The following is a 17,440-nucleotide window of genomic DNA, read 5'->3' as shown; positions in this document are numbered from 1 at the left end:
GATCATTCTATCTATCTGCTCCTCGTCAATCGCACTTGATTATGCTTGGACTGTTCTTCTAGATTTGCACGACAGTGATCACTTTCCTATTCTTCTTACTTTTACTATATATTCCCGACCACCTCGTAGTCCCTGTTGGCAATTTAGACGAGCGAATTGGGACTTGTACTGACATCTTACTGCTTTTTGTGGGGACCCTTCTTCGCTCTCTGTTGATGAGCTGGTGCACCAATTTTCGACATTTTGATTACAGTGTCACGTTCTATTCCTCATACCTCAGGCAGGCATTCTCAGACATGCGTGCCTTGGTGTTCTCCTGTGTGCCTGTGCAGTGCGTTTGAAACATGCTGCCTGGGGCCGTTATCAATATAATCGGACCTCAGATCGTCTTTTGGTTTTTAAACGGGCTAGGGCAGTCGCTTGCCGCATCATATGCGACGCAAAATGCACTTGTTGGCAAGACTGTGTCTACCATTACCTCGACTTCCCCTATGTGTGCGGTTTGGAAGAAGGTACGGAAGATGTGTGGCAAGTACGCTCTAGACCCAGCTCCCGTTTTGCGGGTTGCTGGTGTTAGTGTTACGGAACTTCTTGAAGTTGCCACGAAAATTGGAAAATATCTTGTCTGTGTCTCCCAAGGGCTTCACCTCTGTCCCTCGTTTCTAAGTCAGGGAGCGATTGCCCTTGGATTTCATTTCCAATGGAATGGAGCCATATAACATACATCTCACTCTCCTAGAGCTAGACTCCACACTCTCCACTTGTCGGCCATCTGCAGCTGGGCCTGATGATATTCATATCCGTATGCTACAGCATCTGCATTCTACAGCTCTTGCAGTCCTTTTGCGTCTTTTAAATCTTATATGTAATTGTGGGGTTCTCCCTCAGCAATAGAAATCTGCCATTGTCCTACCGTTTCACAAACCAGGCACCTCAGGGCTTGATACCTCGCACTGTCATCCCATTGCTTTGACCAGTGTAGTTTGCAAGATGACGGAACAGTTGGTGAATAGATGTCTGATATGGTATCTGGAGACAGAATACTCTTCCTCCTCGCCAATATGGATTTCGCAAGGGCAGCTCTACTTTGGACTCCTCGTTCCACTTAGATACGTATGTGCGAAATGCCTTTGCTAATAAACACTCCATCCTAGCAGTCTTTTTTGATCTTAAGAAGGCATATGACATCTTAGGCGAGGTCCACTCCTTAGGCCTCCACGGTAATCTACCAACCTTCCTTGCCGCTTTCTTATCTGATAGACATTTTTGTCCTTGTTGGCGCCTCTCTTTCCTCAGACTTTGTTCAGGCCGAGGGAGTCCCACAAGGTTGTGTCCATAGCAATACCTTTTTTCTCTTGGCTATAAATCTTCCGTTCTTCAACCGCATATTTGATCGTAACTTTGTGGATGACTTCGCTATAGCTTATACAAGCGCTGACTGTCGCCTGTATAAGCTGTCCCTTCAGGATGCGATTGACCGAGTTTCCCATTATTCCACTTCCCTTGGATATAAATTTTCTAGTACGAAAACTCATTTCATTGCCTCCACTAGACGTCCTCTTGTCCCAGATATTCCATTGTTATTACACGGCTCATGTATTCTGGAATGTGATACGGTCAGGTTTCTTAGCCTTCTCTTCAATCGCCGGTTGACATGGAAACCTCTCATTTCCTCTTTGAAGGCAGCTTGCCATGGTCGGTTGGATCTCCTTAAAATTCTTGCGCATCGTTCGAGGGGAGCAGTTCGCCACACACTCCTCCGTTTGCATTCCACCCTACTCTTGTTCTAGCTGGATTATGGCGACCAAGTCAATTCTGCGGCTTCTCCTACATCTCTTGCTATGTTAGATCCCCTTCATCATCAGGGTCTACGTTTATGCCTCGATGCCTTTCGTTCATCCCCTGTTGAAAGCCACTGTGCTGAGGCGAATATTCATTCCTTAGCTGATCGTCGTGATGCTCATTGTCTTCGTTACTTTGACCGCTCTCATGATCTTCGTGTTCCTTCTACATATAGGTTGGTAGCAGATGTTCGGTGCCCCTGCTTACTCCGATCGTTTTCTCTTCATCTTCACTCACTCTGGACTTCTCTCCAGTTGCCTCCCTTGTATGTTCATTTAGCTTCTGCCTTTTCCCTTACCCCTTGGGAGGTTCATGTCTGTTCTCCCTTATTGCCGTGCGCCGAAGCTCTCCTACCTACGACTGCCTCTCGTTCTTTCTTGATCGCTTCCGGTCGCATGATCATACCGTCTCTGTTTATACAGATGGTTCTAAATCTTCTGACGGTGTTGGGTTCATGGCTGTGTTCCCTGACGATGTTGTCTGAGATCATTTGTTAGGTTCGACTAGTATTTTTACCGCCGAGTTGTATGCTATCCTTAAAGCACTTCTTCATATTACGTATGTCTCCTTAGACTTTTGTGATCATTTCAGATTCCTTCAGCGCTTTACAAACCATTAAACAATTTGATTCCCCTTATTCATTGATCTTTCGTATTCAACTATGGTTGCGCGTGCGGCTAGCAAAAACAAATTCGTCATTTTCTGTTGGGTCCCTGGACACATTGATGTGCAGGGCAATGAACAGGTGGATGCTGCTGTGCAAACAGCGGTACATGATCTTCCTGTTTGTTATAGAGGTATTCCGTTCAGGGATTGTTTTCCAGTCATCTCTGCCGGTCTTTGCAGCCGTTGGCAATAACGGTGGTCGGACGCACACCATAACTAATTGCACTCTATTAAACCGCTTTTAGGTCTGTGGCCATTTTCTTATTAACGTTGCCATACTCGGGAGACTGTGCTCTCCCGTCTCTGCCTCAGCCATACTCGCCTTACTCATGGGTATCTCATGGAACGACACCTCATTCCTCTCTTTGAGGTTTGTTGGGTCCCTATTTTGGTTCTTCACTTTCTTGTAGATTGTCCGGTTTACCAGCGAGCTCGCAGAATTTACCTCCACCGACGCCGCTGACCTACCACTCTTACCTTATCTTCCCTTCTTGCAGACGGTTCTGCCCTTGACTTAGTCACTTTTTGACTTTTTCTCAGCAACTGCTTTACTGTACGAACTTTGATACATAGCCCTTAGCGTCCCTTCCAGCCCTTTTCTCCTCTCACCTCTTATCCCCTCTCCACGTGGCTGTTTATAGCCCTAGCACTATTTTCTGCCATGCAACGCTGCATGACCCTTGTCGGTTTAGCGCTTCCTTTGATATAATAATAAATGGCCAAGATGTTAATCAAAATATTTACAAAATCATTACGTGGTATAGACTAAATTAGCTCATTAGTGATCAGAATATCAGTTGGCTTAAAATAATGAAGGTTTTTGAACTGGATAATAAGTTAAATTACGTAGATGGTATCCCTTGAAAGTGGATACATATATCATTGTAGGATATTTCATTCTCCCAATGTTTTTATGCAGTAATTTGAGAACGCAATTTTAGTGGTTTCAAAGTTTCAATACAAGTTTATCCAGTTAAGAGAAGAGCACATTGTTATTGGACAGTGTAGGTGACAGTTTTCCGAATTTTCACATGTATGTTAAGACATATCCACTGTCTGCCTTTAAACCCTTATTACTAGAGTATAACAAGGCTCAGATTGTTTGGAGACTATGTAAGTGACACGTGGCCAGTTTTACTTCTAATTGGGACTTTTTTAAGCATAACTCCTGTAGAGTTTCAAGCATTCAAGGCTCATGTATTTAACCTGAATACAGATTAATTACAAATTTAAGCTGACCTGGAACGAATTTCCCCATTTTCAAACATTAAAGAAATTGATCACTGATTTTCTGGAATGCTGGAAAAATGCCCTTTTTGGTAGGCTTCAAATGTTCAACACTGGTGCAATTTTATCAAGGGAAGGTTTTCTTTGATGTTGGGCTTTGTAAGCTGCAATCTGCTCATTTTTTAAACCAAACTGGGATTTTGGTTTTCCGTTCGATGACCGCTGTAAGCGACTTCTGATTGGCTAAAAAAATTTAATCTTTACATTGTAGATGGTTTTGGATTGTGGAAGTGAAATTCGAAGAAAATCTGCCAAAGTTTTAGTCGAAATTAGTTTAATGACTTTCACACAACAGCTTGTGAATGCCACTTCTGATCAGCTTCAAACCTTAAATGATATTTCTTACCTTGAGCAAAGATCAGGTTGGGTTAAGACACATGTACGACCATTTGGAATCTTTATTGACAAAACATATCGCCTATACAATGGTTTCTTCAGTCTAATAATGAAGAGTGATCATAAGCAGTAGGCATATAACGAGGATGTGATCAGTCCATCCTGAGCATAATAATTTTGAGGTGATCAGTCCCTCAGCCTGAAGAAGAGCTTAGTAGAGATTAGTAAACTACCTAGGGTGAGGCGCAGGAAATCTTCAAAACGACAGAAGAGGTGAGGCCCACTAGTAAAAGTATGTAAGAATTGAGAGGCACCGTAGGAAGCCTAATGGACCATGCTAAGCAGGTACCTTTCAAATCCAACCTTTCTCACCCGTAACTCATGGGTCTACCTACCTACTGTTGATCCCCGGTATTCCGGGGATCAACGCCTCCGCTACCCGGCCCACGACCAGGCCTCAAAGGGTAGGCAACAAAGCTGTCAAATATGTCCTATATATCGAGATACTGTGCCAAGCTACTGTGTCAGACAGGTATAATTATATAAATGATATATACGGTTAATCTCTCACAGCAGCTGAACGGTATCTTGGTACAGAGGACATCTACAACTTCATTGCCTGCCCTGCTATTAGTGGGCCTCACCTCTTCCACCGCCTTCAAGATTTTCTGCGCCTCACCTTTGGCAGTTTATAAATCTCCACACTTATTCTTCAGCTTCACTCCCTAAAGGGAGGTTCCTTGATGCTGGTGAGGGGCTCTTGATCTTGGGCATTGAATATGTGCTCCATTCCCTGAATTAAGCCTGAATGCGTTCCATCCTTCCCTCCCCAAAAGCGCTATATAATCCTACGTGTTTAGTGCTCTCTCCCATGATTATAATAATCTTCAGCTTCACATTATACCAAATTATGGAGTTGAACTCTTCTCAAAACTACTACTTCGAGCGCTGTGGACTAATAATCACACCCTCTTCACATATAAGAACATAAGAATGGAGGAACACTGCAGAAGGCCTACTGGCCCATGCGAGGCAGGTCCTTATCAAAACAACCTCTACCTATCTCTTTTGTATTTGACTAAAGATTACTTCTCGACAGTAAATACATCAAACTATTGCACATCTGTATTACATACCATTTACATATAATAATCAGACTGTTATTGGACTGCATCAAGACCAACCTTCCAAATTGGTCGCTAAGCTGTTAATAAAGTGATTGTTCTGGCAAGCATTTCTTCCTAATTTCTTAATATATATATGTCTTAAATGACTGTAGAGAATTTAAAATTGGATTTAACTATGGAAAGAAAAATAAAGGATACTGAAAGGTCTACGTTTTTCTGGTATTTTGAAGCTAAAAGTATTAATCATAGCGCTGCCCAGTACGAAATAATTTAAAAAATCATGTTTTTAAAAACATTTTTTTCCCTTGATTTATCATTGTATTTATAAATTTTAATTTCCTGTTAGAATTTCATTTCATATTTGAAGGGGATTTTAGTGACTGTTGGTTCATGAAACACATACATAGTGTTTCAGTGTCTGTTGGTCCATGAAACACGTACATGAATAGTGTTTCAGTCTGTTGGTCCATGAAACACGTACATGAATAGTGTTTCAGTCTGTTGGTCCATGAAACACGTACATGAATAGTGTTTCAGTCTGTTGGTCCATGAAACACGTACATGAATAGTGTTTCAGTCTGTTGGTCCATGAAACACGTACATGAATAGTGTTTCAGTCTGTTGGTCCATGAAACACGTACATGAATAGTGTTTCAGTCTGTTGGTCCATGAAACACGTACATGAATAATGTTTGTCTGCTGGTCCATGAAACACGTACATGAATAGTATTTCAGTGTCTTGTCCATGAAACACATGCATAGTTTGTGTCTGGTGGGCCATGAAACATGTACATAGAGCGTGTTTCAGTGTCTGTTGGTCCATGAAACACATGCATAGTGTTTCAGTGTTGGTCCATGAAACAGATGTATGTGCAGTGTTACAGTGACTTGGTCCATGAGACAAGCACTGCGTGTCGTGGTGTTATTTTGAGTTTCTATGTATGGTACATGGTAAATATTTTATATAGCAGACTGGGTCGCGTTCCAGTACCTGGCCCACTTCAGGCTGTTGATGTACATCTCTTGGGCCTATAAAAAATATTCTATAAGTGCGAAATTTTCTGAATGTATTGGCTAAATCTCTTGGGTCTAATATAGGTATAGTTTTCCAGGCCCTGAGCCTCTTGTGAGGGATAAGCTACAATTTCTAGGTGTCTTAGGTACACTAAGCTGCAGTTGGTCTACCTGTACACGGCTGTGATACAGTTACTATGTCTTCGTCCATTGAATATAGTTGGCTTGGAGTTATGTAATGTTAGGAGAGGTTTAGAAAGAAACGTGATCAGACACTGAGGCATATTTATTAGGAAAGGCATCAAGCAGCAGTGGAAGGACACCTGAGAAAGTCGTCACTGTCATGTTAAGAATACACAAGTCGAGAATTCAAGATGGATAGATCTAGGAATAATAGATATCAGAAATAATAATATATGGGCTAATATGACTTAGACATATTAGTCCATAACAAAAAAAGATTTACTTGACAGTAATGTACAAAAATTTAAAAATATTCTAGGATTAACATGTGATACTTAGACAGCTACATTATTTCTTCAATTTGCTGTAAAAATCTACAAGTTAGTTAACTCTTTGTCACTGTTTTGCGATACACTGCGATTAGTTTCTCCTGCCACAGTGAGAGGTAAAGAGTCTTGCCCAAGATGCACTTGTAGAATATATGGAATGGGATTTCTCAGGATTTTCCTCAGCTGTATGAATTAGATATTTAAGCGTTTATACTTTTTATATATTTTCTGTTGACTTTGCTAATGTTTACGAAGCTGTGATCTCTGAGCAGAAAGGAAGGTGTCACAACTTGCACTTCACACACCAAGAAATATTCTTAATGCAAAATAATAAAACACTTCCAGATTAATAGCACTGCAATTTAGTCATATTAATAGCACTGCAATTTAGTCACATTAATAGCACTGTAATTTAGTCAGATTAACAGCACTGTAATTTAGTCACAATAATAGCACTGTAATTTAGTCACAATAATAGCACTGTAATTTAGTCACATTAATAGCACTGTAATTTAGTCAGATTAACAGCACTGTAATTTAGTCACAATAATAGCACTGTAATTTAGTCACAATAATAGCACTGTAATTTAGTCACATTAATAGCACTGTAATTTAGTCAGATTAACAGCACTGTAATTTAGTCACAATAATAGCACTGTAATTTAGTCACAATAATAGCACTGTAATTTAGTCACAATAATAGCACTGTAATTTAGTCACATTAATAGCACTGTAATTTAGTCACAATAATAGCACTGTAATTTAGTCACAATAATAGCACTGTAATTTAGTCACAATAATAGCACTGTAATTTAGTCACATTAATAGCACTGTAATTTAGTCAGATTAACAGCACTGTAATTTAGTCACAATAATAGCACTGTAATTTAGTCACAATAATAGCACTGTAATTTAGTCACAATAGCACTGTAATTTAGTCACATTAATAACACTGTAATTTGGTCAGGTTAATAGCACTGTAATTTAGTCAGATTAATAGCACTGTAATTTAGTCACATTAAGAGCACTGTAATTTGGTCAGGTTAATAGCACTACTTTAGTCAGAGAAGGAAGTGGCAGTGTAGGTAACAAAGAACATCAATAACAACCTCCTTTAGGTTAGAGTTCCATAGATCAGTCAGGTATCAGGAAGGTTGTATTGCAATTGCAGAACAGAACATTTTGTCCTGTGATATTCCATGGTAAGACATTCCAGTGGATGTTATTTTTCTACGGATATGAAATTTAAAAAAACTCAGTTAATAGTTTAATATTCTCGGAATTTTTATACCGAATAGTGACATGTTAGAAAATTCCCACGAATCTATTTTATCAGCCATCCTGCTAACTGTTATGGTTCACTTGTTATTCCAGTCACGGCGGTGTAACTCTTCATTCTTTGTTATTTACTGAATATATGACAGTTTTAGTTTAAGGACTATTATTCATGTATATGTGTGGGAAATCAGGGAAGTTACCTGATTCCCGAACCTAAGTCTTGGGAGGGGGAAAGGGAGGGGGGGGGTGAGGTAGCTTGACAAGACAAGAAAATAGTTTAGGAAAAACCCTTTTGGGATGAGCGGGGAAGTTATTTAGGGGAAGAGTTGGCTGGTGAGAGGAAGGTTATGAGTGGTAGAGAGAGTACAAGGACTTAACCCAGTAGCTAATGGCTAGAATGAGAATCTGGAGACAGCCTAGTCCATGAACCTACATCTAGCTGTTGGCATATTTCTTCATCCACTCTTAAATTATAAGACTAATTTAATGATAAAGCTTCTATAGGCTAGTATATTATATCACCCAAGCTAAAATTTGACGGTGATATAGTTTAGTATCTACAATTAATTTAACCACCTTACAAAAATTAATGACATTTCGCCAGCCACCCAAGAGTGCTCACTGCCTACCCACGGCAGCCACAAAACAAGGCTACTTGTGAGTAGCGAAGCGGGTGACCGAATCTCGTCTAACCCTGCCGGTTTATTAGCAGCCTAGTTTAATAGGGTTACTTGCCCTATTCTAGGCTAGTGTAGTGACGAACTCTAACATTCGTTAATGCATTATAATGTAAATTTGACCACTCTTCATGGTCATATTGCGTACCGACGCTGCAACTTCTCTCTTGTAATAATGTTGGTAGAATTACCGGCAATAGGGAAAGTAAAAGGACACAAGTGCAACTAATGTGACATTTTATTGTGGCAACGTTTCGCTCTCCAGGAGCTTTATCAAGCCGATGCAAACAGTTTGTATCGGCTTGACAAAGCTCCTGGAGAGCGAAACGTTGCCACAATAAAGTGTCACATTAGTTGCACTTGTGTCCTTTTACTTTACAACTTCTCTCTTACACAAACCATAGCACGGGCGGGGTAACAACCCACGATCAGAGAGTCATAAAACTCAAGACCAACGCATTAGCGGGTTCTAACCCCGCCCGTGGTGTGACTTGTTTACAATCGTGGAGAAACAGTGACTCATGCATATATATCAGTGTTCATAATTGGGATTGTCTACAAACCCCACACATCACGACGGTAAGTGCCCATTAACAGTACTGTTGAATGAACATTTATATGTATGTTACAGGCGCTTGCCAAACGCACCTCATCAGAAATACTACACCTACACCCGGCTTACGCTGCCCTGTGTGAAATCAGAGGTAAACAGTTAGGTTATCTGGATATGGGAAGGCAGATTTCTTGGATTGGATTCAATTAATGACTTGATTGGCTCATTAACTAATCAGTCTTACAACTACGCGGCCTGGTCACAGACCGGGCCGCGGGGGCGTTGACCCCCGGAACTCTCTCCAGGTAAACTCCAGGTAATACCCTCAGTTCTTTACAATATGTTTTGAGGATATATTTAGGAAAAAAAAATAATTTTAAATGTAGGCTCAATGATAATTGTGTGCAATTATAGAATTAAGTTTATTCATAGAACTTAGACAGGACTCAAAATGTATCTGCTCTGGTCGAATTTCCAGTTTCCAGCTGGATGTCAGTGAATCAGTAGTACGTGTGGATGGCAGTGAGATAATTCTGATAGTCTTTCGTGTTCAGAATAATTTCTAGTCTTATCAGCATTCTAGTTCTCTACTCAAATGAGTTCTAAGTCTCTGTAGCTGTTAAAGTTGAACAACACTGAGAGTTAACCCATACTTAGTCTGATGGAGAGGAAGTACAGACTTGCTTGAAAACGAGGTTATTAACTGCAGCTTACCTAAGTTCTTTACTAAAGGATGCGCTAGCCACTTTACCTAAGTTCTTTACTGAAGGATCCGCTAGCCACTTTACCTAAGTTCTTTACTAAAGGATCCGCTAGCCACTATACCTAAGTTCTTTACTAAAGGATCCGCTAGCCACTATACCTAAGTTCTTTACTAAAGGATCCGCTAGCCACTATACCTAAGTTCTTTACTAAAGGATCCGCTAGCCACTATACCTAAGTTCTTTACTAAAGGATCCGCTAGCCACTATACCTAAGTTCTTTACTAAAGGATGCGCTAGCCACTTTACCCAAGTTCTTTACTGAAGGATCCGCTAGCCACTTTACCTAAGTTCTTTACTAAAGGATCCGCTAGCCACTTTACCTAAGTTCTTTACTAAAGGATCCGCTAGCCACTTTACCTAAGTTCTTTACTAAAGGATCCGCTAGCCACTATACCTAAGTTCTTTACTAAAGGATCCGCTAGCCACTTTACCTAAGTTCTTTACTAAAGGATCCGCTAGCCACTTTACCTAAGTTCTTTACTAAAGGATCCGCTAGCCACTTTACCTAAGTTCTTTACTAAAGGATCCGCTAGCCACTTTACCCAAGTTCTTTACTAAAGGATCCGCTAGCCACTTTACCTAAGTTCTTTACTAAAGGATCCGCTAGCCACTTTACCTAAGTTCTTTACTGAAGGATCCGCTAGCCACTTTACCTAAGTTCTTTACTGAAGGATCCGCTAGCCACTTTACCTAAGTTCTTTACTAAAGGATCCGCTAGCCACTGTACGTAACACTGTGCTCATATGCCTTTAGTCGACGTTTCCCAGAAAATGTAAACAGCAATAAGACACATACATTCTACCGCTTTCATTTTATTGCATTAGTAGTAGTAGTATTATTTTGCTCTGTTTATGCGGATCTGTTGGATGAGTTACATTACACAGGTCAAGACTCCCAGGTGCTATGATACATCTCCTGTTCTAGTCTAGTTACCTGTAAATATAGTCTTCTATTTTATTATGAAAAAAAATATGTTACCACAAGTATTTCTGAATATTTGAAGAGAAATTTCAGGTATTTACGTTACATACACAGCTGGAGAGCTGGAGAGTTTGTGATACTTGGAGGAACTTCCACCTGCAGGTAAGGATACTTGAAGGAAGGTGATTATACTTGCAGGAAGGTGACTATACTTGCAGGAAGGTGACTGTACTTGCAGGAAGGTGAATACTTGCAGGGAGATAAATACTTGCAGGAAGGTGAATATACATGCAGGAAGGTGAATATACATGCAAGCAGGTGAACACTTGCAGGAAGGTGAATACTTAGAGGAAGGTGAATACTTGCAGGAAGGTGAATATACATGCAGGAAGGTGAATATACATGCAAGCAGGTGAACACTTACAGGAAGGTGAATACTTGCAGGAAGGTGAATATACATGCAGGAAGGTGAATACTTGCAGGAAGGTGAATGCTTGCAGGAAGGTGAATACTTTCAGGAAGGTGAATACTTGCAGGAAGGTGAATGCTTGCAGGAAGGTGAATACTTGCAGGGAGGTGAATACTTACAGGAAGGTGAATATACATGCAGGAAGGTGAATACTTGCAGGAAGGTGAATACTTGCAGGGAGGTGAATACTTACAGGAAGGTGAATATACATGCCTGAAGGTGAATATACATGCCTGAAGGTGAATACTTGCAGGAAGGTGAATACTTTCAGGAAAGTGAATACTTGCAGGTAGGTGAATACTTGCAGGGAGGCGAATACTTACAGGAAGGTGAATATACATGCAGGAAGGTGAATACTTGCAGGAAGGTGAATACTTGCAGGAAGGTGAATACTTGCAGGGAGGTGAATACTTGCAGGGAGGTGAATATACATGCAGGAAGGTGAATACTTGCAGGAAGGTGAATGCTTGCAGGAAGGTGAATATACATGCAGGAAGGTGAATACTTGCAGGAAGGTGAAGACTTACAGAAAGGTGAATATACATGCAGGAAGGTGAATACTTGCAGGAAGGTGAATACTTGCAGGAAGGTGAATACTTGCAGGAAGGTGAATATACATGCAGGAAGGTGAATACTTGCAGGAAGGTGAATATACATGCCTGAAGGTGAATATACATGCCTGAAGGTGAATACTTGCAGGAAGGTGAATACTTGCAGGAAGGTGAATATACATGCAGGAAGGTGAATACTTGCAGGAAGGTGAATACTTGCAGGGAGGTGAATACTTACAGGAAGGTGAATATACATGCAGGAAGGTGAATACTTGCAGGAAGGTGAATACTTGCAGGAAGGTGAATACTTGCAGGAAGGTGAATACTTACAGGAAGGTGAATATACATGCCGGAAGGTGAATACTTGCAGGAAGGTGAATACTTACAGGAAGGTGAATACTTGCAGGGAGGTGAATACTTACAGGAAGGTGAATATACATGCAGGAAGGTGAATGCTTGCAGGAAGGTGAATACTTGCAGGGAGGTGAATACTTACAGGAAGGTGAATATACATGCAGGAAGGTGAATACTTGCAGGAAGGTGAATACTTGCAGGAAGGTGAATACTTGCAGGGAGGTGAATACTTGCAGGGAGGTGAATACTTGCAGGAAGGTGAATACTTACAGGAAGGTGAATATACATGCCTTAAGGTGAATATACATGCCTGAAGGTGAATATACATGCCTGAAGGTGAATACTTGCAGGAAGGTGAATACTTTCAGGAAGGTGAATACTTGCAGGTAGGTGAATACTTGCAGGGAGGCGAATACTTGCAGGAAGGTGAATACTTGCAGGGAGGTGAATACTTTCAGGAAGGTGAATACTTGCAGGAAGGTGAGTACTTGCAGGAAGGTGAATACTTGCAGGAAGGTGAATACTTGCAGGAAGGTGAATACTTACAGGAAGGTGAGTATACATGCCTGAAGGTGAATATACATGCCTGAAGGCGAATATACATGCCTGAAGGTGAATACTTGCAAGAAGGTGAATATACATGCAGGAAGGTGAATACTTGCAGGAAGGTGAATACTTGCAGGGAGGTGAATACTTGCAGGGAGGTGAATACTTACTGGAAGGTGAATATACATGCAGGAAGGTGAATACTTGCAGGGAGGTGAATACTTGCAGGGAGGTGAATACTTGCAAGAAGGTGAATACTTGCAGGGAGGTGAATACTTGCAGGGAGGTGAATACTTAGAGGAAGGTGAATATACATGCCTGAAGGTGAATACTTGCTGGAAGGTGAATACTTGCAGGGAGGTGAATACTTACAGGAAGGTGAATATACATGCAGGAAGGTGAATACTTGCAAGAAGGTGAATACTTGCAGGAAGGTGAATACTTGCAGGAAGGTGAATACTTGCAGGGAGGTGAATACTTGCAGGGAGGTGAATACTTACTGGAAGGTGAATATACATGCAGGAAGGTGAATACTTGCTGGAAGGTGAATACTTGCAGGGAGGTGAATACTTACAGGAAGGTGAATATACATGCAGGAAGGTGAGTATACATGCAGGAAGGTGAGTATACATGCAGGAAGGTGAGTATACATGCAGGAAGGTGAATACTTGTAGGAAGGTGAATACTTGCATGAAGGTGAATATACATGCAGGAAGGTGAATATATATGAAGGAAGGTGAATATACATGCAGGAAGGTGAATATATATGAAGGAAGGTGAGTATACATGCAGGAAGGTGAATATACATGCAGGAAGGTGAATACTTACAGGAAAGTGAATATACTAGCAGGAAGGTTAATACTTACAGGAAAGTGAATATACATGCAGAAAGGCGAATACTTACAGGAAGGTGAATATACTTGCAGGAAGGTGAATACTTACAGGAAGATGAATATACATGCAGAAGGAAGGGGAACATGCAAGGAGAATGTACTTGAAGGAAGGTGTAAATACTTGCACGAAGGGATATATGTGTACATGAGGGAAGATATATGTACTTTCAGGTATGAGTATAACTGGACCATCTTCTAACCCACAGCCGGTGAGGAGTCAGCAGCAGCGGTGCAGAGTGGCGTGACGGCGCTGAGAGCGGACACGGGTGTTATGTGGGCGTGTGTGGGTGTTATGTGGGCGTGTGTGGGCGTTATGTGGGTGGCCACCCTGGTGGTTACTTGCCTTGCGTCTGCATCCCAACTCACCTGAAGAAACGTAGGTACGGTGATGGGTTTTCTATTATATTTACGTTTAAATCCTGCTGTGACGAATGGCAACAATGATAGAATAAGCTGTAAGTGGGACGGTAATGCTGACAAGACGCAGGTAATGACACCTGTTGTCATCCCTAATAGAAGGACAACTAACATAGACACCTATGTAGTAGGAAAAAGGACACAGGCACAACTAATGACATTTTATTGTGCCAACGTATCTCCTGGAGCTTTGTCAATCCAGTAATGGCTTAATAAAGCCAGTAGCTAGACTTGATAAATCACTAGAGGGATGCATTGCCGCAATAAAATGCCGCATTAATTGTTCTGTTGCCTAACATATTTACGGTAATTCTACCAATATTATTACAATGTATAGTAATTAGAGTCGGGTGACTTGCGAGATAGTGGGTTAAGGTACCAGGAGAGCCATGCGTTGTAACTAGATATCAGGTGATACCTAGTGACTCTGGGAAACATCCTATTTACCCGGCTTCTAGGTGTCCTGTAACTACTAGACATTTGTGATATCTTGTTAATGGCAGCAATTAATATGTCTGTTGAGCATAGACCAATATGTCTGTTGAACATAGATTAGTATATATGTTGAACACTGAACAATTTTTTTGTGTTGAACATAGGCCAGTATCTCTGTTGAACATAGACTAGTATTTTTGTTGAACATAGGCTTGTAAAAATGTTGAATGTAAGCTAGTACCTGTGTTGAACGTAGACTAATATCTGTGTTGAACGCTGGCCAGTACCTGTGGAACACAGGTCAGTATCTGTTGAACACAGGTCAGTATCTGTTGAACACAGGCCAATATCTATTAAACACAGGCCAATATCTATTAAACACAGGTCAGTATCTGTTAAAAACAGGTCAGTATCTGTATTGAACATAGACCAGTATTTGTATTGAACATAGGTCAGTATCTGTATTGAACATAGGTCAGTATCTGTGTTGAACATAGGTCAGTATGTATTGAACACAGGCCAGCATATATGTTGAACACAGGCCAGCACATGTGTTGAACACAGGCCAGAATATGTGTTGAACACAGGCCAGCATATGTGTTGAACACACGATAGTATGTGTGTTGGGCACAGGCCAGTATGTGTGTTGAACACAGGCCAGTATGTGTGTTGAACACAGGCCAGTATGTGTGTTGAACACAGGCCAGTATGTGTGTTGAACACAGGCCAGTATGTGTGTTGAACACAGGCCAGTATGTGTTGAACACAGGCCAGTATGTGTGTTGAACACAGGCCAGTATGTGTGTTGAACACAGGCCAGTATGTGTGTTGAGCACAGGCCAGTATGTGTGGTGAACACAGGCCAGTATGTGTGGTGAACACAGGCCAGTATGTGTGTTGAACACAGGCCAGAATATGTGTTGAACACAGGCCAGCATATGTGTTGAACACACGATAGTATGTGTGTTGAGCACAGGCCAGTATGTGTGTTGAACACAGGCCAGTATGTGTGTTGAACACAGGCCAGTATGTGTGTTGAACACAGGCCAGTATGTGTGTTGAACACAGGCCAGTATGTGTGTTGAACACAGGCCAGTATGTGTGTTGAACACAGGCCAGTATGTGTTGAACACAGGCCAGTATGTGTGTTGAACACAGGCCAGTATGTGTGTTGAACACAGGCCAGTATGTGTGTTGAGCACAGGCCAGTATGTGTGTTGAACACAGGCCAGTATGTGTGTTGAACACAGGCCAGTATGTGTGTTGAACACAGGCCAGTATGTGTGTTGAACACAGGCCAGTATGTGTGTTGAACACAGGCCAGTATGTGTGTTGAGCACAGGCCAGTATGTGTGTTGAGCACAGGCCAGTATGTGTGTTGAGCACAGGCCAGTATCTGGGTTGAACACAAGCCAGTATCTGGGTTGATCACAAGCCAGTATCTGGGTTGAACACAAGCCAGTATCTGGGTTGAACACAAGCCAGTATCTGGGTTGAACACAAGCCAGTATCTGGGTTGAACACAAGCCAGTATCTGGGTTGAACACAAGCCAGTATCTGGGTTGAACACAAGCCAGTATCTGGGTTGAACACAAGCCAGTATCTGGGTTGAACACAAGCCAGTATCTGGGTTGAACACAAGCCAGTATCTGGGTTGAACACAAGCCAGTATCTGGGTTGAACACAAGCCAGTATCTGGGTTGAACACAAGCCAGTATCTGGGTTGAACACAAGCCAGTATCTGGGTTTAACACAAGCCAGTATCTGGGTTTAACACAAGCCAGTGTCTGGGTTAAACACAAGCCAGTATCTGGGTTGAACACAAGCCAGTATCTGGGTTGAAAACAAGCCAGTATCTGGGTTGAACACAAGCCAGTTTCTGGGTTGAACACAAGCCAGTATCTGGGTTGAACACAAGCCAGTTTCTGGGTTGAACACAAGCCAGTATCTGGGTTTAACACAAGCCAGTATCTGGGTTTAACACAAGCCAGTGTCTGGGTTAAACACAAGCCAGTATCTGGGTTGAACACAAGCCAGTATCTGGGTTGAACACAAGCCAGTATCTGGGTTGAACACAAGCCAGTATCTGGGTTGAACACAAGCCAGTATCTGGGTTGAACACAAGCCAGTTTCTGGGTTGAACACAAGCCAGTATCTGGGTTGAACATAGACATGTTCTAAAGTTCTTGCTGTTTTGACTTGGTTATGTCAGCATGTTCTATTATGTTCCAATAATAACTTTGTGTTCTCAAGACCATTGTTAAAAATTTGTACGTTATATGCAATATGCTTACAAAAAATATTATTAACCTATTTACTAACAATATCTTAGACACCGACGTCGTGTGGAACATAATACTTGAATCTGCAAAACTTCAAAAACATTAGCATACATAAGTGCCACATGAAATCACTGTCTACTTGTCCTTGTCTCAAATACAATTTTTTTAAGGTCACTGTGCCACACCTCATTCTCCACTTGTATGTAGTGTCATTATCTCTGTGTTAGAAGAGATCAAGGTCCCAGGATCGAAAGGTTTTCTGATAAATATTGCTGAGTGTTTGCTGACGTCTTTTTAAACAACTTACTATGGACACTCACTTACGTGAAACGTAGTTAATTCTTGATGTAAATGCTGGATGAATTTTGGCCTCTGCAGGTCCCATATTGTCTTTTTATATGCAAGAAATTGGAAAAATTTAATTTCTGCCTTTCATGCAATAAGTTCTGAGTATCGTATTTAATTCCTTTTAATCCTATAATTCTGATAATTTGATAATACAACTACAGCTCAGCT

The 17,440-nt window shown here is 41.3% G+C and overlaps 1 protein-coding gene across 4 annotated transcripts in view; it reads left to right on the top strand.

The window, feature by feature from the left end:
- LOC128690340 (uncharacterized) overlaps window positions 1-17,440 on the top strand; it is a 316,053-nt gene that overhangs the window by 293,834 nt on the left and 4,779 nt on the right. For 3 of the 4 annotated variants that reach the window (XM_070090421.1, XM_070090424.1, XM_070090423.1), the window contains exon 8: window positions 13,997-14,170. In XM_070090421.1, the coding sequence (XP_069946522.1) occupies window positions 13,997-14,160 (164 nt within the window). In that variant the 3' untranslated portion in view covers window positions 14,161-14,170. The remainder of the gene's footprint in view (window positions 1-13,996; window positions 14,171-17,440) is intronic. The other variant, XM_070090422.1, reaches the window with a different exon arrangement.

The sequence above is a fragment of the Cherax quadricarinatus genome, chromosome 32, assembly GCF_038502225.1.
Source record: "Cherax quadricarinatus isolate ZL_2023a chromosome 32, ASM3850222v1, whole genome shotgun sequence".
In the NCBI taxonomy this organism is placed as follows: domain Eukaryota; kingdom Metazoa; phylum Arthropoda; class Malacostraca; order Decapoda; family Parastacidae; genus Cherax; species Cherax quadricarinatus.
This window is presented reverse-complemented; position numbering and strand designations above follow the sequence as displayed.